Genomic DNA, 22,976 nt, shown 5'->3' on the forward strand with positions numbered 1-22,976 from the left:
GCCCCAGCATGCTGTCCACTTATAAGCGCCTTGCATAAACGTGCTTTATTGCTGCATCCGATAAAGGGGAGGGGGGAGGCTGTTGGGGATAAGAGAAAAGAGGGAGGGTGTAGGGGAGAGAAGCAACGACAACAGATACCAAACTTGCCAAAACATTTTATCATTGAGACTTGATATATGGCTCTGTGAGGATTTGTACTGTCTGTACGTTGTAAAAAGGCAATTTTATCTAGGGATAAAACGAAATACCTTGCTTGGTACGTGGACAATTACGGTTTCTGCTATCGGAAGTGTTGGTTACTTTCTTATTCGCCTTTTTTCATAAGGAAGTGCTGTTTGTATTCATCGCTCTTTGCAAATGGTGAAAAGGAGAGAGAAAAACATCTTGGTTTACCTACGTGTTTTTGATGAAAAAAAAAAACTAACAACAACCCAGCGGATAATCGGTGGTTAACAGCTTTCAGCAGGTAGCGCATAGATAAGTTTTGTTATTCAAGCTACTCCGGGCACTCGTAGATAACAAACAGTTATAAAGAGATTTCAATTTATCAAAGCGCACATTGTGACGAAGTTCCAGTAAGGAACAATCTAACTACTAACTACTAATCTAGCTACTTCGTGCCTGGTCGAGCCGTAGCTTGTATGGTTTAGACTGTACCACTTAGTCTCGTAGAAATGTCTCGTGCGTAGATGAGACGTTTTGTCCAAGTTAGTCGGAGCACTATCGTCGTCTCGTAGATAAAGGTGTGCCACTCAAACTCCTCCGACTACTCGTTACGTCACGGCGCCTGCATGATTAGGCGTTATCTGTCAAACAGAATCAAAACGACAATAAAAAAGTTAGCATGGAAATATTGTATTAATGTTTGATTTATCTCAGATTGCATTTCGCCATAAGCTGCATTATGAATCACGACGAAATAAAAATGCAAAAGATAAGGATGGGGGGGAGGAGGGTAGATAAGGTTGAAGAAAGGGGGGTTACGGATTTTGTGGAGGGTAGATAAGGATTTTGTGGAGGGTAGATAAGGATTTTGTGGAGGGTAGTAAGGATTTTGTGGAGGGTAGATAAGGATTTTGTGGAGGGTAGATAAGGATTTTGTGGAGGGTTGATAAGGATTTTGTGGAGGGTAGATAAGGATTTTGTGGAGGGTTGATAAGGATTTTGTGGAGGGTAGATAAGGATTGGGGGGGGGTGGGTTTGTTAGGTAGTTACGTAATGTCAAAGCCCCTGAGAAAGACAGGGGCAAGGGAATACCTTATCTCATGTTCAAGCCCCTGGGGGGGGGGGGGGGGAGTTGCCAATAATAGTTACTGTACCGTTACCGTGCCGTCATTACTTCTGAGTATGGGAGAGAAATTTTATATTACATTACAATACAAATTTCTTTATTTAAACAGGGTAACATTATAACCGTTTCAAGTTTCTAACTAATGGCCCTCAAAACACAAATTATCAGATTTTTCTTACCGTTTTATCAGATATGGTATCCCTGTGTCCACGAGCGAGTCCTTGAACATCTCAGCGATTGCTGTCTTGATCATAACATCTTCTTTCGTTAATGCCCCCATCATCGCATCCTCTTTCGCTGCTGCCATCATCACCTCCATACTCACCATGTCCCTATACTTACCCTTGCCATGGTTGTGTTTGTATTCTTATTTTGGCAGCTCTAAATATCCATGTTCCCAACCCGAGTTGCACCTTTATTCATCCATGAATAGAAGTACTAGGAGAGAGGGCATAACTGTTCTACTGAACAGAAGGATTTTGCTAGGATTTTCCATCAAACAATTGTTGGCTGGATGCAACAATTGTAAGAGTAATTTTTCCAGAGGCATAGGCGACATGTGAGGTAATTATTAATCCTTCGCATGCAGGCATTTACACGTGTTTTTCGTCACAAACCAAGAACCCCCGGTCCCAGGCCCAACTCGTGCAGCAAATGGCGAGGGCACGTGATTGGTTGACGGGGTAGGCAATGTTATCACGAAGTTAGATTACAGTGATGCATTATGGTTAGGGTTAGATTGTAATTGTGGTGGATATGCGTGTGTTATACGATACCCTTTGCGGTTCTGGTGTCGGTGGGGGGATTGGTGCTGAAAAAAATATAATGATAATATAAAACCAACAATAATCATTAATGATGATGATGATAATGATGATAATGATGATGATGATGATGATAACAATGATAGTAAAATAATTATAATTATGATATAATGGTGATGTTGTTGTTGATGATGATGATTATACGATAATGATGATGAATATAATGATGGTGGTAATAATAATCCATGATTTTTCTAACGAACCTTTTCGCACAATGTTGTTTTGATTTGAGGAGCAAAAACTCTCCAATATTTCAATTCTTTTTACTATAAGGCTTGAACAAAATGTTGCATGAAGGTTGTAGTTTATTTGTATGGTGTGTTGCGAGTTATTTGCATTGTGTGTTGCCAGCTAGTTGCATTGTGTGTTGCAAGTGAATTGCATGGTGTGTTGCGTGTATGGCGAACATAGGGATTATGGTGGATATACTCACGCACGCAGCGAAGGTCGCAACCGTCCTTGCAACACTTGAGTCCCAGCCCAGGGAACTGTTGAGAGCACTGGTTATCATTCTCGCATTGGTTGTCAGGTTCCGGGGGACATTCCTCTGGGACGGGAAAGCTCGGACATATACCCCCTACGGGATTTTGTCCTGAAACTAGACAAAAGAGGTTACAGCTCCTCTACGGACTTGCCCGAAAAACTAGACAAAAAGACTACAGCTCTTTTTCGAGGTCTTGCCCTGACCGAATTCAATGAACCATAATGCTATTTACTGGACGAGAACCAGACAATGTTCGCGACAGAAAGCCAGGCCACTGCACTAGGCGAAACAGGGAATGAATTATGTCGAAAATGTCATCCCCATTTCTAAATCCTAGATCCGCCACTGAAAAGAGATCACAATTTCTCTACCGTGTCTTGCCCTACTAGGCGTTCTTGTCACTCGCCGGAAAGTAGACATGTTATCGCTGGAAGCATGTTGACATTCCATAACCCCTCGGATTATCATCAATAAAAATCTTCAGATATTTCCAATGGAAACTATCGGGTGATTCGTGAAGTTTGATCTCTTAATAAAGACATCACACGCGCATAGCAAAGACCAGAATCAGTGCGAACCCCACTCCGCGAAAAAAATACGAACATTAACACTTTTCCAACTATTTCTCAACAACTATATCTCTGTTTTAAAAATCATAGAGTATTATTTTTATCAATATCACTCTATAAATCTGTAAACTGCTTTATTATATACATACTGAGAAATACTCATTGAAAACATAACATATTCAGTACATTTTCGTTCGTTCACTGGTCTCAGCAAATCAGAGGCGCGAACGATGTTTTTTCACCGTGAAGAAAAGTCGTTCGCGGTTCTGATTGGACGAATGATATTTTTTCACTGCACTTGAATGGCTTCAAACCCAACGCGGGGAGACGGGTAGCTTTGCATGTCACTTTTGTTCATTGAGCTCCATTGAGCGAGAGAATGAAGTTTGAAAACAAGAATACAAAGGGAAAAAACGAGCGAGATGTAAGGCTGTTAAAACGCTATCTAACATCACAGTCTCGTGCGTGACATTAGCGAGACAGATTTATTTCAATGTAAGTTTCTGTCTGTCTTCAACTGAACCGTCGAACAGCACAAACTTTGGAGCCTCTGTAGCCAAGTCTAATAAAATGTTTTGTAATAAGTATTATAAATTTCTCAGTATGTATATAACAAACAAAATACAGCATGGAAAGTACTTTATACAGTTTTTATTCACTCGTTCGCTGCGCTCACTCATTCGTTTTTTGATACAGTACAACTCGTGAATAAAAACCGTACGCGCTTTTTCCATGTAGTATTCTCTATATATTGAATATTTGACTCCCATATTTTAGATGCCTCACTCTTACAGTGAACGAAATCTAGAGAATAGATACATCATTCACATCATCACCTCATATGCATGCAAACAAAGAAACTGAAAATGCTCAAATATTGGTGAGACTCATCAGCAACGTTAATCATACATATTTGTGCAAGGTTCGTTCGTCCACTTTATAAAGCGCGCGTTCGATAAAACTCTCGTTCTATTACCATGTCGTGTAATTTGAAAAGGATTATTAGAGCCAATAAAACTTAAACAGAAATCACAATTAATGAGCTCAATTTGCGCTCTGTCTATCAAATCTTCAGCCTCCGTCACTCTTGCCTATACCAATAAATCCTTTACTCACCTTTCGCTACCGCCAAAAGGAGCACGAAGACCGAGAGAAACGATGCCATGATATGCGCGCTCGTTTTCTCTCCGCCACGCCTAAGTGTGGATCCTCTCGGCTTCGCTGCAAGACACAGACTGGCCTACTAGACTGCAGAGGCGATACTAGACGTTAAATCCGCCGCTGATTGCCATGACAGTATACAACGGACAAAAGATAGCGGTCTTCACGTGATTCCAAACCGCTAAATATATAGCTGTGCTTACAAAGCCATCATTGTATGTGTTTACAGATATATCAGGCTGGCGCCTCAATGAACTCGAGTACTCTATGGAATTGCCTCTTATCGATCAAGTGGTGATAAATGCTTTAATGGCGTATTCAATATCTTTATTCATAGGGTGGGTCTATAGTATTTAGCGTGGGTATTAAAATGCAAGCCTTTGGGCACCATTGCGCCAGGCGCGCTATGTAACTATGATGATAATAATCCGATTAACTGTAAATGATTAAGAAGTATTACTTACACGCACTGGAGGTCTAAATTACATAAACAAGATTCAGGCGCGCGGCAAGATACAAAAAAAGACCAATGCAGAGTTTTGATAAAGAGAGAAAAAAATTATACTCTATTTATTTTGTTTGGTTTAGGATAAACAAAAAAAAACTTCTTATAAAAAATGGACGCCTTGTAACACTTGGTTTAATAATTTTGGAGTGTTTAGAGGTCAACCTCATTTAGTGGACTCTATACAGGGCCACATAATATTTGATGCTCACTAAAATGCTATATCATGGTCATTTCCATGCTCTAGCTGTTTGGGGGGCGCCAAAAAATACCGCTGGGTCCTCCGAGCTGGGCTATCTCAAATTGTGGTTTTCTAAAAATTCTAAGGCTTGTCTAAAAGTTTATCCGTCATCCTACTAATCGTATACTGCAATGCGTCAAACACAGAGAGTCCATTAGCATTTTTGCGGTGATGATTATTACGATTATGAGATTACTAGGGCCACAGGACTAATAAAAGGAACATTTCTTGAAAAGCTTTAAATCAAAAAAATCATTTTGATTCAATGCAACTATTGGGGTTTTATCAGACCCGCTAGCAGCCGCGAGGCACGTTTCTATCATACTTGTTGAAAACGGCAAATATACTCTCGCATTCCAAGCCAGAAGGTCTCAGAGAAGGTGCCGTGAGGAGGGTGGGGAGAGCATATCATTGAAAACCTCTAGTTTTTAGCGCTAGCCTGGCCAATGCATTGTTAGCAGATTGTATACATGGGCGTAGCCAGGGGGTGGGGGTGGGGGTGGCCCAGGGCCCCCTTCTATGGCGCGTTTTAGTTCGATTATCAAAAAATTCGAAAAGTTTCAATAGGTTATTCAAATAGTGCGAAAAGTTTTCATTCGAATATCAAATAATGCGTTTTAATTCGTAAGTAATTTCATGCGTGACACGCAACATTAATTTTGACCCTGAGAACGCGCCATCCCCTAGCAGCCAAAAATACAGTAAATGTTTGAGACATTATCTAAAATACAGGAGAAATTCCTTTTGGCCCCTTCATTTGGCCCCCCTCCTGTTAAAAATCCTGGCTACAACGCTGCCATACCGTATTGGGGAATTTAATCGCTTTTTTTTCATTTTCACCTCTCAAATCAGTGTAGGTTAAGAAAGAACAGGTAAACTTGGTGTCTACTACGATATTGCTAGCCACCATCTTGAAGGAGAGGAGAGGTCATGACGCTAACGTTTTAAATAACCACAAGTTTCCTGTGGTCGTTTTCTTACGGGATAGGGGAGGGAGATGCTTTAAGCGCCAAAGAGAAATAAGCATAGTGCTAATGTTTTGTTTGTGATCGATGACCGAACCAGATTTCTTTTCCAGCACCACGACACTCTTTTATAAGAACCCTTTTTATAAGAACGTCCAGCCTGAAATATCACCAAATTTTAAGAACATTCCGAGGCTCAGATAGCAGATTTGTTACAGTCCTGATGCGTTATAAAATGCAGAATCAAATTATGCTCATAGTAACAACCTTATTATTGCTATTGATCATTAGTGTAATTCCCTTCCTAATAATTAATTGGGTATTATATATTTCTATACACTAAATTTTAAGAACATCGTTAAGAACATTTTCAGCCTTGAAAAGTCTAAAAAATAAAACGGCCCAGCCTCAACTAAGAATTAGACTCTTTTGTATACATACGAAGAAAACGTTGTCGTTTTGAGGGACTGGTACCAAGGAATCTTAGTTTCTTTTTTCAGATACTTTCTCCATTGACCAAGGACGGTTACAGTCACTGTTTATCTCTTCTGATTACAATTCATAAAGTTTACGAAGCAACCGCGGTACGGCAACCTTAAAACTGACAAGAATTGTGCAGTTTTTCCAAATAAGGAATATATTATTTTCCTTATATGGAAGTGACCGCGTTTGGAAAAAACGACAATTTTTGGCTAAATTCTTACAAAAAAAAAAGAGTGTGTCTAAACGAACAGCACAGTACAAGGGCCCCATAATACCAGGTCCCTGGTCTTTAGTCGGTTACGCCACGCACAGCTCGGGAAAATATTTTGGTCTTTTTGGTTCTCTCGGGATCCCCTATGTGTTTCGTAAGGGGCTGGCATGTGGGGTATATGATGATATGGCCTCGTTGTTTGAAACAAGAAAAAAATTGGGCTACCTGTGGTTAATATGTCTCCAATAATCCTTCACGAGCACATCCATGCCAATTCAAGATGGCGACCGCCGTGTGGTTAGGTAAGCCGGACAAAATTCACTATAAAACACGTAATTCAAGAGATAATTCAAATATACCTAGTCCTTTCCATTAAGTTCACAATGCATTATAATCTACGCCTGGTACGATCAAAGAAACTGCTCATCCATGTCTTATTTTGCGATATTTACGGGCCGAGTGTTGTGTTGTTGTTCTGGCCCTTCCGTTTAGCTTTCCAAATCGAAGTCTGGACTCATTCTTCTGTTGACAACGTTGTATGGTTTATTCTGATATCTGATGGTTTATTCTGATATCATAATAATTTTTATGGAAATAATAATCTTTTAACTGACCCGATTACATTTGGTTCACTAAGTTGTAGAAGACAAAATATCGATCTATATGCTTTGCAAATCTAACTCAGTGTCCAATTTTCCAGAAAAATAAAAGTGTTATTCCATTTTATGGGTATGTAATATGTCATTATATGTTCCCAGGTCGCAGTTGTTCCAGAGGATTGCTAGGTCCTCAGAGGGCTCTGACTAATTCTCTTGCTGCAAGAGCAGCAATACAGAGGTACTATGAAGTTTGCAATAATAAAATGCCTGAGTAATGTCTAGTTATGAAAATGTTTTTTTTTTAATATCTGAATGGCATACTCTGTTTAGAACATAATAAATGTATACCCTTTTTAAGACATTGCAGATTGCTGAAACCTTGTTTAAGCCTCATTGATGTCTTGAGATAAAAAGGCTGGATATTCTACTGTACAAATTATATGAAAGCAAAATAATAGCTAGAGAACCCTGTTAAGGACAAAAGTCTTGACATATATAACTGGTGTACACTAGGACAGAGAAGGTGAAAAGCACTACCCTATATAGTGGCGCATCCCCTGTATAGTAATTTCAGGCTGACTTCCCATAGAAGTATAGATAGCAGATTGCAGTTAACATATTTTCTATTAATATATTTAAAACAATAGTTCCCTTGTGCAGCGCAATTTATTTACACCCTCGTTAGACCTATAAGTGGATTTGTTCGCGAGAGCTTTCCGTACGGCAAATGCCTGCGAGATTATACCCACCCCTCCCTCCAAAAATGAATACTCCCCCAAAAAAATTCTCAAGCCTTGAGATTTTAGGAGGTTGACAGGGTGCAGCTTTGTGTCTGCTTAGGGTTTGCCACAATAGTAACAATGCAAATACTGCATTCAGGGCTGTAATAGGCATTGAAACCTTTGGGGGTGGGGGGTTGGCATGGTACAGTACCATAGAGAAAATATTGGCAGCACAGCCATGCCCCTACTTTCCATGTACCACACTCCCTGCTACAGCCTGGCATTTAAGTACGTTACTTTGGTGCAATTATTTCCTAGCTGTCTGGGAGAACGTCACCAGAGCACTGCTGCTGTTGCCAAGCCTCGTGGGAAGATAGATTCTGCTGCAGGTGATACATAGATACATCACTTAATTACTGACTTGCCAGATTGAACCTGGATTACAGAAAAGTTTTATAGCCAAGCACGATAATAACCATCTTAATGGGTATTTAAATACTTGTATTTTTGGAAGAGTTAAGGTGACCACAAAATTACTGTCCCCCTATTTCTAGCCAAACATGATACTGTCATCACCATGTGTTCAGATTCTACAGCATTTGTATAGTTCTCACTAAGCAAATATTTTCGTTTTCTAATACTTTTTAGACAATCAAAAATAACAAGAAAATTAATCTTTTAAAAATGTCTCATTGTAGAATTTGTTGTGACCAAAATCGATGATCTTGTAAACTGGGGAAGAAGGGTAAGTACCAAGCTGCTGTCAATTTAATTGTTTTCAATCAGTAGGCTTTGTATTTGTGGCCATTCCTTGTGTTTTTTTTAGTGAATAATGGATCTAAGGAGAGGTTTAAGGGGGTTCTAACCCTCTTTCACTCACCCACCTTCCTATGCATCCTTCACACCCACCACCCATCACACCCACCAGCCTTCTCACCCACCACCCATCACACCCACCAGCCTTCTCACCCACCCTTCATGCACACCACCCTTTACACCCACCAGCCTTCACACGAACCACCCTTCATGCACACCACCCTTTACACCCACCAACCTTCACACCCACCCTTCATGCCCACCACCCTTCACACCCACCACCCTTAATATCCACCACCCTTCACACTCACCTTTCTCACCCATCACCCTCCATGCCCACCCTTCACACCCACCCACCCTTTACACCCACCATATCCCCACCTATCTTCATCTCAAACTTGGGCACCTCCCAAGTGTACTTAGGGCATCTTAACTTACTCTTTTTCTCATTCAGGGCTCCCTTTGGCCCATGACGTTTGGTTTGGCTTGCTGTGCTGTTGAGATGATGCACTTTGCAGCCCCAAGGTGAGGTCCCTTCATGATGAGATATTACCATGTCAAAGAGTTTTGCCTCCATTCCTTCCTAGACTTGACTCTGTTGTTTCCTAGGGCTACTAAGGGATCAAAGGGATTAATAATGTTAACATATATAACAGTTGCAAAAAATATTAATAAAGAATACTTGAGTAGCAATATCTAATTAAAACAATTGTCTTTGACTCTGGAATTGTGCGGGAGTATAAAATGGAGGCCAATTTGGCCTATTTTACTAAGTTTTCAACTAAAATTTAAATATGTTTAGAGGATCAACCTCTTGCTTTGGCTTATTAGATTGGTGAAAAAAAATTGATTTTTCCAAACTTCTAATATCTTGTGCACCCAGCAAGAGCAGATGTTGAACATGCCTATGGTTTGCTCTCAGATATGACATGGACAGGTTTGGTGTTGTGTTCAGAGCAAGCCCTGTAAGTAGTGTATTGTCATGTTTTCTTGTCTTAGTTATGTATGAGTTATGTTGTCTGGGCCACAAAAAAGAAAAGAGAGTGGAGCTTTAATTGGTAACTATACTCAACAAAGGGAGCTTTTTATTATTCCTTGGACAACAAAAATGGGATGCAGTACATCAATCCATCCTTAAATGATTTTCCATATTGGACAGGCTGTTCTTAAGTAAAGTTAAGTTAAGTTCTGATAAATGTATGGCTACAGTGGCTAAGCAAGCTCATGAAAAACAAAAGAATCCACAATTATTGCTGGCAGTTTAGTACAGAACATAGGGTAACATATGACTGAGATATACATAGCAGGCCCATAAGCTGGGACTAGGAAGCTGGGAAGGGGGGGGGGGGTGCGTTTTTATTATATCCAATTAAAGTCCAACTATGAACTGTAGGAAATAGAAGTCACTATTCCATTAAGCCGTACTGGGTCTTCTCAAGTTGCACTTGTCTTGGCTTTAGTTGTCAAGAATTTTTTTTTAATTTCCTTTGATACACACCTAAAAAATCAGCAAAATAGGTGGCTTCTGCACCCCTCTAGCCTTCTAGCCTGGGTAGAGTAGCAGTGTATCACATTTATTTGTTGGAATTAAAACCATGGAAACAATATACTATACAGGGCTTAGTTCTTTACTTTCTTTATTCCAGCGACAAGCTGATGTGATGATAGTTGCTGGCACTCTCACAAACAAAATGGCTCCTGCTCTCAGAAAGGTATCTACACTACTAGAAGGAACACTTCAAATACATTTTCGTTTGTGACAGGTTGAATTTTTATTTTTGACATATCGTTGGCTTTGAGGAAATTCTTGTGCTCCAAACATCATCAAGACTACTCTGTATTTACAGAGGCATAAAACGTACCTTTTCATCTATGTGCTGATTTATTTCTCTGATTTCAACCTGCACTGACCACCTACAGTATTTATTCTACAGCACGTCTGTACTGTGGTTTTCATACAATTATTCCACACTGTTTAATTGCAGGTCTACGATCAAATGCCTGAGCCTAGATGGGTCATATCCATGGGCAGGTAAGATTTGGCCAAGACAAACCCTGTGTTAGAGACAATACTCATATCCATGGGCAGGTAAGATTTGGCCAAGACAAACCCTGTGTTAGAGACAATACTCATATCCATGGGCAGGTAAGATTTGGCCAAGACAAACCCTGTGTTAAAGACAATACTCATATCCATGGGCAGGTAAGATTTGGCCAAGACAAACCCTGTGTTAGAGACAATACTCATATCCATGGGCAGGTAAGGTTTGGCCATGACAAACCCTGTGTTAGAGACAATACTCATATCTATGGGCAGGTAAGGTTTGGCCAAGACAAACCCTGTGTTAGAGACAATACTCATATCCATGGGCAGGTAAGGTTTGGCCAAGACAAACCCTGTGTTAGAGACAATACTCACTATTGCCAACACAAAATATCCCTTAGAACTTTTTTCAAGATAACACATGGTTTGTAGTTATTAGGGCTCAATAATACTGTATAATTGAAAGAAAAGAAATGCAAGTTAAGGAAAAAAGAAAAGAAAAAAAGGAAAGAAAAGAATGACAACTACATACAGTACTAAACAGTGTTTACTGTATATTTCCAACTTGTATACTGTATGATTCAAGTATTTATATGTAAGTACTGTGTTTTCAACCTCTGATTTTGTTTTTATTTTGGACATAAATAGAGCTGTTATAATATTCTTGTTACCGTACTCTGAAACTGATATGCACCTGTAACAAACAGATCCCATTTTTGCGTGTGTCTGTCCTCTCATAGATGCGCAGATGATGTCACAGCATGTCAGGAACAAAAAAGTACGCAACGAGATGCCATCGAGTTGTGTGACTGTTCTTGACATACTGTGGTGTCTTCTGTGCATTTATTAGAGGACAGACATACAAAAAAATGAGATCTATTTGTCTGACTATCGTATCTACTGTAGTTTTGGGGAGAGCGTGCGCATGTTGGCGCCAAGCGGCATGTGTTCCCTATTAACACAGGGACCCTTGACCAATCAGAGCATGTGATTTATAAGTGTTATTGTATAAACATATGTTTCCCACTTGCAGCTGTGCCAATGGTGGCGGCTACTACCACTATTCCTACTCCGTGGTACGAGGGTGTGACAGGGTGATACCTGTTGATATCTACGTACCCGGGTGCCCGCCCACCGCCGAAGCACTGTTATATGGAGTGCTGCAGCTACAGAAGAAAGTCCGTCTCAAGCATCATCCCATCACCATGTGGTATCGCAAGTGAAAACAGTAAGTCCTGGTATTTCACTCTCCTTTTCCACTGCTAGATTTTGGTGACACAAAAAAGACACTGACCTTATGACATGGTCCCTAGATTCTCTCTGGTGACTGTGGTAACATACAGTACTCAGTTACAGTAATTACAGACAAACACACATAAGACAATGCTGGCCTTGTGGTACCATTCACAGTGACAGTACTTACAGAATAACACACATAGAACCACTGAGGACACTGGCCCTGTGGTAACATTCTCAGTGGCAGTACTAACAGACTAACACACATAGAACCACTGAGGACGCTGACCCTGTGGTACCATTCACAGTGAAAGTACTTACAGACCAACACACATAGAACCATCGAGGATGCTGACCCTGTGGTACCATTCTCAGTGACAGTAATAACAGACTAACACACATAGAACCACAGAGGACACTGGCCATGTGAGAGCATTCACAGTGAAAGTACTTACAGACTAACACACATAGAACCACTGAGGACACTGGCCCTGTGGTAACATTCTCAGTGACAGTACTTACAGACTAACACACATAGAACCACAGATGACGCTGGCCATGTGGTACCATTCACAGTGACAGTACTAACAGACTAACACACATAGAACCATTGAGGACGCTGGCCCTGTGGTACCATTCTCAGTGACATGACTTACAGACTAACACATAGAACCCCTGAGGACAATGACCCTGTGGTACCATTCCCAGTGACAGTACTTACAGACTAACACCGCATTCACACCAGCACTTAAACCAGTTTAAAGAGGTTTAATTAAACTAGTTTAAATATCTCCCAAGAGTGGACAGAACCAAGAACAAAGCTGAATAGACTGCTGTACATGTTACTAAGTGATCATTTAGCTAGTGAGAATCCAACACAATGAGAAACTTGGCAAGTTATAAGGCAAAGAATAACCTTGTTTAACTAAACATGGTTTCGGTGTGAATACATCATAACACACATACATAGATCCTCAGTAACAGACTGGGCGACCGCCAGTGCTGAAAAACGCAAGACTAGTTCCAGTACCGCCAGTGCTGAAAAACGCAAGACTAGTTCCAGTACCGCGCGGTTAAACCAGCCTTTTTGTTTTAAAATTGCGGCTTTTTACCGGCGAACTGTCACATTTTGGCGAATGCTAAGAAAACTAGACCAAACATAAGGCTATATCTTTTGTACAGTATGGTTTTAATGCTGTACAGTAAGTCAAAACAGCAACTGAAGTCAGCCTTTCGTACCTTTACTCGAACGATTCAACACTACGATTGTGCTTGTTTTCGCCAGAGCACTCGCATGCGCATACGTTATTCAGCACTGTCTGGGCGACTTCATTAAACCAAAATGCAATGGAACACTAGATTTGAGTGTTTTCCTGCTATACTTTAATGTAAGATTAACCCGGTGTGTTTTTGTCTTTCAGATATCTACTGACTTGCATCGGATTGCGATCGACTTGTTTTGTAAAATCTGATGTGGCTTATTATTTTATTATATTACTAGGATCTTTACTTTGAAAGAGCTGTGTGATTGGTTTCTTTGTAAATGTATCCTGTCGTGTCTTGAAATGTCTACTCATTCTTGCAATAAATTGTTTTATCTGATAAACTAAAGCCGCTTCTGGTTTGTTAAGGTCAACTCCTACCCCATCTAAACGGTATCTAACCGTTTGCGGTCTTTCCAAGGCTTTTATGTTGTTTCTACATCCTAGTCGCTAACAAATGTAGTCGATTCGCAAAGAATTATGGCGATCATGAATTAGCTAAATTCCTAACACTGTCCTTTCCAAGAAGCATTGTGCACAAGCAAAAAAAAGAAAGAAAAACCTTCGTCACCCCTAGAACCCCTTGCGCGCTAAATCAAATTTTTGAAGCGTCTTTTTATGAAAAAGCGCTAATGTTCGACTTACGAAAGCCAAAAAGCGGCTTAGCCGTTGGAAATTATTAACGACAGTTTGCGGAACGTTAAAAATTGCAGTAAATGTTCAACATGGTATTTTTGTTTCCTATATGATTTAATTGTCAAGGCTACGCATCTGTTAGCTATGGCCCTTTGCATTTAGCTATACCCCCTCAGGTTATTCCAGCGAGTGACTTAAAATTTAATCAACAGCCAATATTATGAAAATAGAAAGGAAAACAAGGGTTTGCATTTAGCAATAGCCCTTTATGCTATTCAGGAGTGTCCGCTAAAATTATAATCCAATGTTATAAAAATAGGAGGGTTTACATTTTATGTTATTAGCGATAGCGAAAATAAACAAGATCGGCACACTAACCAATTTAGTTTTTTAGATAATAATCTTCAGAAAGCTTTTCTTTTTCTTCATTCCGAAAAAAGGTCAAGTATTTATATTAGAGTTTATTTATAAAAAATAAGTAAAATATATTTTTTCTGGTAAGGAGACCCTGCTGTTGTTTTCACAAGACTTATGAACATTTTAAAAAGCTGAGCAAACAAAAGGATGACAATTTGCAGTTTGAGCGCAGCTCGTCCTCATCAAGATAGATCTTTTTTTTTAAGCGTACAAATTTGAGGACTTTTAATAAAATTCGATATGTTGTAAAAGGAGTATATCAAATGCGCGTCCGTTGTCTTTATGTTTTTGGTTCATTGTACAATCGGAGGTGGACGCCCATTCAGTATAACGTTAATTGCTCTGTATTTGTTAGTAAAGAAGAAAGTAGAGGAAGCGAAAGCGGATTTTGCTGAAACCAATACAATAACATCCCTATGAAAATAAACATCACTCCCGTTTTCATATATCGTGATAAAAGTGTTTGTTCTGTCTTCAAATACCGAAAAAAGTATCATCTAACACGTATAGCGATTCTCACACAGTTGAAAAATAGCATGTTGAACATGGATACTTTGTTTTATTTTGGTATCAAATTACTTGTTTTTAACCAAAAAAATAATAGCTCCCCGCTTTTCAATTCCAATTTGTGTAGAGTGATACTTAAGAGTTTAACTTTACGCCGCATCTACAAAGAATGAAGCGTTTTTTCTTCTTAATTATCCAGTCCAACTGGGAAGTAATCTTGAGCTTTTCTAATAGACGCTAAAATGCTCCTCCCGAGAAGGGCTCATTTCCCACAAAACCATAATAGCCCGGGCTAAGTGAAATTGCCCAAAACATATCACGATACATCTTGGCAACGAGCCTCAATGGGAATAAAACTTTCGAAACAACGATAAATCGGGGCATAGCTATAAAAAGATTTAGAATATAAAAAACTTAATGATGTCTAGATCTTTTTTTATTGACATTGGTGTCATAAGCTTTACCTTTTACGAAGAGCTTTAGATATACAAGATTGGTTAAGAAGCCATATGAGCGAAACCACTAAAACATGATATATGTTAAGATTAGGATAAAATTCAGAATAGCCAATAGAGAAAAAGTAAAAATGTCTCTGACTTTAGTGATGGTTGAGCGCGATTGTATTACGTGGATATCTTTAGGAATCAAATAAAAGCTTAACTTTTTTGGCATCCAGATAACAAATCTATCAGTGTTTCATAAGAATGCTGCTTTTATAAGAATCTTTGTGGTTTTATAAGCATTGTATAATGAACGTTTCTTGAAATCTGCTAACACGACTTGGGCTCCATCCATCTAGTACTGAGAAAACTGGCTCCTCCCATCATCACAGTTTAATTTTTTTTTTTTTTTTTTGCATTTTAACTTTTACGTAAACTATTCAATTAAGATTTTTTACAAGGCATTATCTAATTTAGAATTCAAGAACATGACGGAGAATTATAGCTAGACTCCTTCTTTTCATCGTTATAGCAGGAGGTGACTATTTACAATATCCCTCTTTTGCGTTTTTCAAGGATGTGTACAATGTATATGTTAGCTAAATATGTCTGCTACATCCGCTTTACGTTCAAAAGGCTACCGTCGAAAATGTAGACATTTTTTACCCTTTAAATGATAACAGTCACCCATTTTGGTGTCTCCAAGCTGATCTCAACGGAGTGTGATATCAAAGAGTTTGAATGATATCGTTTTAGTGATACTTGTTTCTCGGTTGGGTCTCCTCGCTTAAGTCTTGTGCACTACGATGTTTATGTGTTATTAGGCGTTTGATAAAACCCTGAGCAAGACTGTATAAACAGGTAATAAATAAGCCGCGTTTACACTTTACATCAGTGTGTAATTTTGTCACTGTAAAAAGTACGCATACTTATACAACAGTCAGTTTACTTTTTTTGTTAGCGGGAATTTTAGCCTTAGTGTTATCTGCGCACCGAGATCTAAGCCTGCTGACACTACTCTCGGAGGTTAATCTTGACGAAGTAAGCAACGCATCCTTGCGCTTTCGGCGTGTGAACATACCTCTTAGCCCATCACGAAAGTTTCTCATCAACAAGAAATAAATACACGGGTTGATGGCGGCGTTTGCAAACGACATGAATTGCACAGCCATCAGGAGGGAGCCAAACCCGCAGAACTGCGGGCGAAACTCCCACACGAATACGAGAAGGAAGAAGAGGATGTTAAGGGGGCCCCAGCAGACTCCGAACGCAAGGACGATGACAAGGGCCATGAGGGTGAGCCGGCGCGACGACTGGTGTTCCGCTCGGCGCCCTGCCTCAGAGCGGTGCCGGTTGAGCCCCCCCTGCGCGCGAATCTTGACCAGGATGACGGTGTACAGAGTGGTAAGAATGATGAAGGGTAGAAGGATGAACAGAATGGATGAAGTGCTGCTGTACGCCTTTTGTGCGGAGAAGTGATCGAGGGGAGACCAATCGAGCTGGCATAAGTTGTTGTTGTCGAGAGTCATGGTATAGAGTAGAGGGGAGGCGTTGAAGAAGGCGATTACCCACGTGGCGGCGATGAGTAAGTAGCGACGACGAGAAGTGATGAGCGTGCCAGCATGTAGGGGGAATACCACGGCGCAGAATCTATCCACAGTCATAGCAATTAGACTCAGTATAGACACGACAGGAGAGGCATCTGAGAAAAAGTACACGAGTTTGCACGTGGCTTCCCCGAGCACGCCTTGAAGCAGCCAGAAGCTAGTGCGTGTCTCTTCGATCAAAATTCGAGGTAGCACAAACACGGGCACGATGAGATCGGAAACACTTATATTCACGATGAAGTAGTTGATCGTTCGTCTCATTTGACGAGTTCGCAGAACCACAACAATTACAAGGATGTTTCCGAGGGCAGAGAAGACGAGGATGAGTGAGTAAGATGTCACCTTGACCGCCTGAATCACGTCACTATGTTGAGGTAAGCTACACTCCGCACCAAAATCAGTCGCATTCGATGTGAAATTCATGCCTAGTCTCTCAATCATCAAAGACAGGGTAAACTGTCGGTGGGAATTTCACAGTGTTCTACTCACGACTGAGGCTATTAAAGGCTCTCCAGAAAATGCTTCAAGTCAATTTGAGGTCTTCTCGACTTTTAACTGCCTCTTTCCAACCACTTCAACTTTTGTCTTAGTAACTATTCCCTAACGAGTTACTATCAAAAGCATAAAAACCCAGGTTCTTTAATTACCCCGTAAAAGGTTTCTTCGTTTTCCAAAAATTAACATTTAACCGCAACAGCGGTTTAAATTTCCGCAGGTTACAATAAAATCGTTTTCTTACATTGTTTTCTGCGCTTTGCCTCCGCCGGCATCTGGCTTTCATCTGCAGATCCTGCGATGCTTTGTCTAACAAGACTTGTATGCTTTTCTTTTTTATCATTACAATTCCAAATTTCTCCATCCCCATTTGCAGATCGCTGGATGTCACTAACTCATCAATGTGCTCCTGCTGAATTTTGATTGGTCGGTTGGGGAATACCGTTGACATTTAGCTTGACAATCACTCAGGATGTCGCAAAATGTGCGGTAGTGGAGGAAAACTGTAATTGCTTTGATGGAAGCCAGAAAATGCTTTCAATTAAACGCATCAATATATTCCTTCATTGAGGTTACTGTTTACCAAAGCATAATTTTGTCATTAACAAATACCCCTGGGTATGATAAGTCCTACCGCCCGCTAGTATTAAACGATCTGCCTATCAACAGTTTAATCTAATCGACGCGTTCATCGAGTTCGTACCTCGACTTGTTCGAAATGAAGGCAAATGCAAACAGATTTTATATTCTTGCCCTGCGGTTTATTTGCGGTTCGTTGCTAATCAGTCCATATCAAAAGACGATGGAAATACTCCTAATTGGCACAAGAATCAAGTCGGTCTGGTAGACCAGGCTCACAGCGAGTGGAGAAGGTTCATTTTTGCGTTTTTTTAGTCCCAGGGTTCATTACTGCATCAGGCCCGTATACCCAGGATTTTTCTTGGGGGGAGGGGTGCGATATACGAAAAAGTGGATTTTTCTGATAAAAAATCTGACCACCCCCAAAAGAATAAAGAGTGATTTTTTATTCATTTCCTTTGCCTTACGCCGTCTTCGTCGGATTTGTCCGACCTATGGTTTGATGACATACAACCTTATGCTTTATAAGTTTAGTCTAGAAATAGCACGTCTATTGAGAACCGAAGTGGACTTTCGGTCGTTGTGGGGGGGGGGGGGGGGGTGCGCTCTAACCCCCTGCACCCCCCCCCCCCCCTTGGTGTACGGGCCTGTTACGGTCACTCTCTTACTCTGACATCCAGGTTTGACTTGGCCCAATAAAGTAGAGATTTGACTTGAACCAATAGGGTAGAGGTTTGCTTGGCCCAATAAAGTAGAGGTTTGCTTGGCCCAATAAAGTAGAGGTTTGACTTGCCCCAACAAGGTGGAGGTTCGACTTTGCCCAATAGGGTAGAGGATCGACTTGGCCCAATAGGGTAGAGGATCGACTTGGTCCTATAGGGTAGAGGATCGACTTGGCCCAATAGGGTAGAGGATCGACTTGGCCCAATAGGGTAGAGGATCGACTTGGCCCAATAGGGTAGAGGATCAACTTGGCCCAATAGGGTAGAGATTCGGCTTGCTCCAATAGGGTAGAGGTTTGACTTGGCCCAAGAGGGTAGAGGTTTGACATGGCCCAATAAAGTACAGGATTGACTTGGCCCAATAAAGTAGAGGTTTGACTTGGCCCAATAGGGTAGAGGTTTGACTTGGCCCAATAGGGTAGAGGTTTGACTTGGCCCAATAAAGTAGAGGTTTGACTTGGCCCAATAGGGTAGAGGTTTGACTTGGCGCAATAGGGTAGAGGTTTGACTTGGCCCAATAGGGTAGAGGTTTGAATTGGTACAATAGGGTGGATGTTTAAGTTGTTCCAATAGGGAATAGGTTTGCCCTGGCCCAAAAGGTCAGAGGTTTGCAAGGCATAATAGGGTAGAGGTTTGACTTGGCCCAATAGGGTAGAGGTTTGCCTTGGCCTAACAGGTTAGAGGTTCGACTTGGCCAAATATGGTAAAGATTGGCTTGCCAATAGGGTGTTGATTTGGCCCAACAGGGTAGAGGTCCGACATGGTCCAATAGGGTAGAGGTTAGACTTAGTCCAATAGGGTAGAGTTTGACTTGGCCAATAGGGTAGAGTTTTGACTTGGCCCAATATAGTAGAGGTCAGATTTGGCCCAATAGGGTAGAGGTTCGACTTTCTCCAATTTGGTAGAGGTTTGACTTGGCCAAAGATGGTAGAGGTTTTAATTGGCCCAATAGGATAGAGGTTTGACTTTGTCCAATTGGGTAGAGGTTTGCCTTGGCAAAATAGAGTTGAGGTTTGACTTGGCCCAATAGGGTAGAGGCCATTCACCATCCACTAAAATTAGCGAGGGCTATAACAGCATTGAGATCACGTGACAGGTTGACCTTTTATACTAAAAAATTTCACTATTAACGGAAACTTATGGATGACCGATTCGGCGTTCGAGTGACACAGAGACGTCCCTTCAACACCCGAATTGAAAACTACAGCCATTTAAAGATAGCGATTTTGATAAATAGTGAGGAGGGGAAGGGAGGTGTGGCTTGGAGCGAACGATACAAACAAGCTTTACAGTATAAACTATATATTATATAAATTATATATTATATTTTATTATATCATTATCTTACTACAATTTCTAATAGTAATCTAAGAGGCTACTAGTTATTTAAAAGTCTGTCGTGTAAGGCTAATACAAGGATAACTATAATTAATAATTCATAATAATTTCTCTACACGTCCGCACACGTCGATTTTTTTAAGATGCTGTTTGTTCATCTCATCCGCTGACCAAGTTTCCCTCAGGCGGGGCACAACTACTGGCGTGTTCGGAGATCTTGGCATGACTAAAGCTTTTCTTCTACTTTGATTTCGCTCCGTTACATCTTAATGAGAATTAGTGCAGATCCTCGACAATTTGCTCAAAAACGCTGCTGGCATTGTAGCCTTTCTTTAAAATCAAATACACTCGAGCCAATATTCCCAGCTTGTAAGTACAAGTTCGTGACAGATATATCCTTTAAATTCTCACTTTCAAACGGCAATTTGACTGGCAAAAAAATATATCAATATATAAGAACCTTCCCAAAGAAATGTTAAAACATCAGACACCACTCCCCCGGACATGGGAAAAATACTAGGACCCTCCCACAAAAAATCAGAGCCCTTCCCCCGCTAGATAATCACACGTCCTCAATGGTTAAAAAAAATAAAATTCAATGCTGTAGCTGTACATTTACGTCTATTTTCAAATCAAATTTCCACTTTTTTAATCCAAGCATTTCACATGATAAAAAGTATTTGGGTTTACAACCTTGTATGAAACTTCAAGTGGAATGGATTTACTTGGTATTCGCCATTAGTTAACGCGATGCAACGGTACTGCATTTTTACACGCGCTGGTATCTGGGAGGGTTCCCTACGCTTGATTAGTTGAGGGGCGCGCCACGGGAGTATACGGGTAGTATGAAGGTGGTGAAAGAGCAATTGCTTATTCAAATGTGAAAGAGAAGTGCAATTTATGCTGCCGCGGCCTCTTTCCGGCATTTTGGCGTAAAGTCTCACATTTAGTATCACTGTTATCAAATAACTGTATAAATAAAAGTTACTATAGTCTAGACAGACAAGTGTTAGACAAATATTACCAGAATACCAACAGCGGTAATCCTTGAACCATTAACAGCTGAAAATACTCCACCCGCTTACGTATATGATATTTTCGCCATCAATGTTTTAATACAACAGGTATGTTATTGAAAAATGATAAAAAGTGATTAGTTGGAAGTCAATATAGCTGGAAGTCAATAAAGACATTACAATGAAAAATATTTGCTATTTTGTACAGACTTCAGTTCAGAACACCTGCCGGAATGGCAAACTTTGAAGGATTTGTTTGGGTTTTAAAGTTTCTTTACGCTCAATTGAAGTAAAAGATATTCAAACACGTCAGTTCTTACCTTCTGCCAAGAGGTTTCTGGGAGAAAAGCCGATTTGTAAGATTTTAATCTTACAAAATTAAAATTTCAATGAAAGGTCAAGTACTTGGACACGAGTCTGGTTTCAGATGACAACTGATCAGCGGTCTACCAGATGAGAATGCATGAATTTGCAAAGGAAACCCGATATAAAGAATAGTTCAACTAGTCGGCTTGCAGTTTTTATTCTAGATTATTTCTTATTTTATGTTCTTCATTCTATAAAAAAACATATTAATGATGCCAAAATTATTTTAAAAAGATACCGTAGGAAACACCAATCGAAGAATAAAACACAAATACCACAAGCAAACATGCTTCGTTGACATAAGGGCATAAGCTAAAAGAATTGTCACACTCCCTCAAAGCTGCATCCTGTTACAGTAACACCTCCGTTAGCCACAAAAGGCTTTAGGGCAACACAAAGAGATCACATGAGGCTGCTTCTTATAAAATCAGGCAAGCATAAAATTGTAATTCAGATGATGCTTGATATTTTTCTTGATCATGACTACCTGTGATTACGCTGTTTGCGTGGGTGGTCCTTGTGGCCCTAGTGTCGATTGCTCGAGCAATTCAAAGTGCGTTCTTAAACTTTAAACTGAGTTTGAACTTCTTCTTGCTAGAGCTGGTAAGTGAATCATGATTTAACGACCGGAGTATTTGTTAAGCGCGCGCGTAGGTGACTCTTGAAACGCAAATGTAATCACAGGTAGCCCAGGCAATGGTTGCTTGTCCGTAGCTCGGAATTCGGCTGTTCTGAGAGGGGACGAGTAAGGCGACGACGAGTGAAATGAGTTCTCTAATAGAAATCTGACTACCCCCGAAAGAACAAAGAGGGATTTTTTTATGCCTTTGCAGTATCTTCAGGGACTTTTATTGTCGGATTTGGCTACGTACCAGGGTTATCTAGCTTATGCTTTATAGTTTTGTCTACAAATAGCACGTCAATTGGGAACCGAAAGTGGACCCTCGGCCGCTGTGGGCGCACACCCTGCATCCCCCTTCCCCCCCCCCCCCCCCCCCCCCCCCCCCCCCCCCCCCCCCCGGGCATATTTTGGGGAGTCCCTATTTCAACTCAACTTCCCGTTTCGTAGACTCGACTTATTTACCGCGCACCTCTGCTTTCCTTATATTAGTTTATGTGTGTTCCGATGTTTGTGTGTGTGTGTGTGTGTGTGTGTGTATGTGGGGGGGTGGGGGGGGGGGATATGCGACGGAGATTGATTTTTCATTACGGACTTTGCGCAAAAATACAGACTAGCTCACAGGCTAAAACATCCCTCGCATTAAAACAATGTCGATCAGCATTATATCTTTCGTTTAGCGAAACTATTATTTTACCCCTCAAACACGGGGAGTAGATCGTCGTCTGTATCGGAATCATAGACATGTTCATTCAATCTGTCGCAAGCTCCAACTGATTTTGTAACCCTTTTCCAGGCAGTCTTGTTGGCATTGCACAGT

General features: G+C 40.6%; 3 protein-coding genes across 4 annotated transcripts; 1 reads left to right on the forward strand and 2 right to left on the reverse strand.

Moving 5' to 3' along the window:
* Positions 1-140: 140 nt before the first annotated feature.
* On the reverse strand, positions 141-4,592 carry LOC116608286 (antileukoproteinase-like). Of its 2 annotated transcripts, XR_004292599.2 has the most exons (4): positions 4,286-4,592; positions 2,550-2,714; positions 1,472-2,103; positions 141-807 (listed from the first exon to the last, which is right to left on the reverse strand). XR_004292599.2 is itself a non-coding variant. In XM_048727420.1 (3 exons), the coding sequence occupies exons 1-3, from the start codon at positions 4,332-4,334 to the stop codon at positions 2,027-2,029; spliced, it is 291 nt and encodes a 96-aa protein (XP_048583377.1). In that variant the 5' UTR covers positions 4,335-4,573; the 3' UTR covers positions 1,559-2,026. The 2 variants fall into 2 exon arrangements, 1 of the variants encoding a protein (XP_048583377.1); XM_048727420.1 differs by lacking the exon at positions 141-807 and having other exon boundaries at positions 1,559-2,103; positions 4,286-4,573.
* A 2,390-nt stretch (positions 4,593-6,982) lies between these two features.
* Positions 6,983-13,763, forward strand: LOC5501190 (NADH-quinone oxidoreductase subunit B 2). The gene is made up of 10 exons (XM_048727421.1): positions 6,983-7,037; positions 7,494-7,572; positions 8,375-8,445; positions 8,755-8,801; positions 9,327-9,397; positions 9,795-9,837; positions 10,519-10,584; positions 10,858-10,904; positions 11,950-12,144; positions 13,574-13,763. The coding sequence occupies exons 1-9, from the start codon at positions 7,016-7,018 to the stop codon at positions 12,137-12,139; spliced, it is 636 nt and encodes a 211-aa protein (XP_048583378.1). The 5' UTR covers positions 6,983-7,015; the 3' UTR covers positions 12,140-12,144; positions 13,574-13,763.
* Positions 13,764-15,830: 2,067 nt separating this feature from the next.
* On the reverse strand, positions 15,831-17,845 carry LOC5501193 (galanin receptor type 1). The gene has a single exon (XM_001622456.3). The coding sequence runs from the start codon at positions 17,460-17,462 to the stop codon at positions 16,344-16,346; it is 1,119 nt and encodes a 372-aa protein (XP_001622506.3). The 5' UTR covers positions 17,463-17,845; the 3' UTR covers positions 15,831-16,343.
* Positions 17,846-22,976: the final 5,131 nt, after the last annotated feature.

Source organism: Nematostella vectensis, chromosome 5 (genome assembly GCF_932526225.1).
Source record: "Nematostella vectensis chromosome 5, jaNemVect1.1, whole genome shotgun sequence".
Lineage (NCBI taxonomy): Eukaryota > Metazoa > Cnidaria > Anthozoa > Actiniaria > Edwardsiidae > Nematostella > Nematostella vectensis.

Bases quoted from the DNA above. Each gene is read 5' to 3' on its own strand.
- LOC116608286 (XM_048727420.1), bottom strand. From the start codon at position 4,334: ATGGCATCGTTTCTCTCGGTCTTCGTGCTCCTTTTGGCGGTAGCGAAA. The intron at 2,715-4,285 runs GTGAGTAAAGGA...TCTTTTGTCTAG, and splicing joins CCTTTTGGCGGTAGCGAAAG to TTTCAGGACAAAATCCCGTA. The intron at 2,104-2,549 runs GTGAGTATATCC...TATTTTTTTCAG, and splicing joins TTGCGACCTTCGCTGCGTGC to CACCAATCCCCCCACCGACA.
- LOC5501190 (XM_048727421.1), top strand. From the start codon at position 7,016: ATGGCGACCGCCGTGTGGTTAG. The intron at 10,585-10,857 runs GTATCTACACTA...GTTTAATTGCAG, and splicing joins TGGCTCCTGCTCTCAGAAAG to GTCTACGATCAAATGCCTGA. The intron at 10,905-11,949 runs GTAAGATTTGGC...TCCCACTTGCAG, and splicing joins TGGGTCATATCCATGGGCAG to CTGTGCCAATGGTGGCGGCT.
- LOC5501193 (XM_001622456.3), bottom strand. From the start codon at position 17,462: ATGATTGAGAGACTAGGCATGAATTTCACATCGAATGCGACTGATTTT.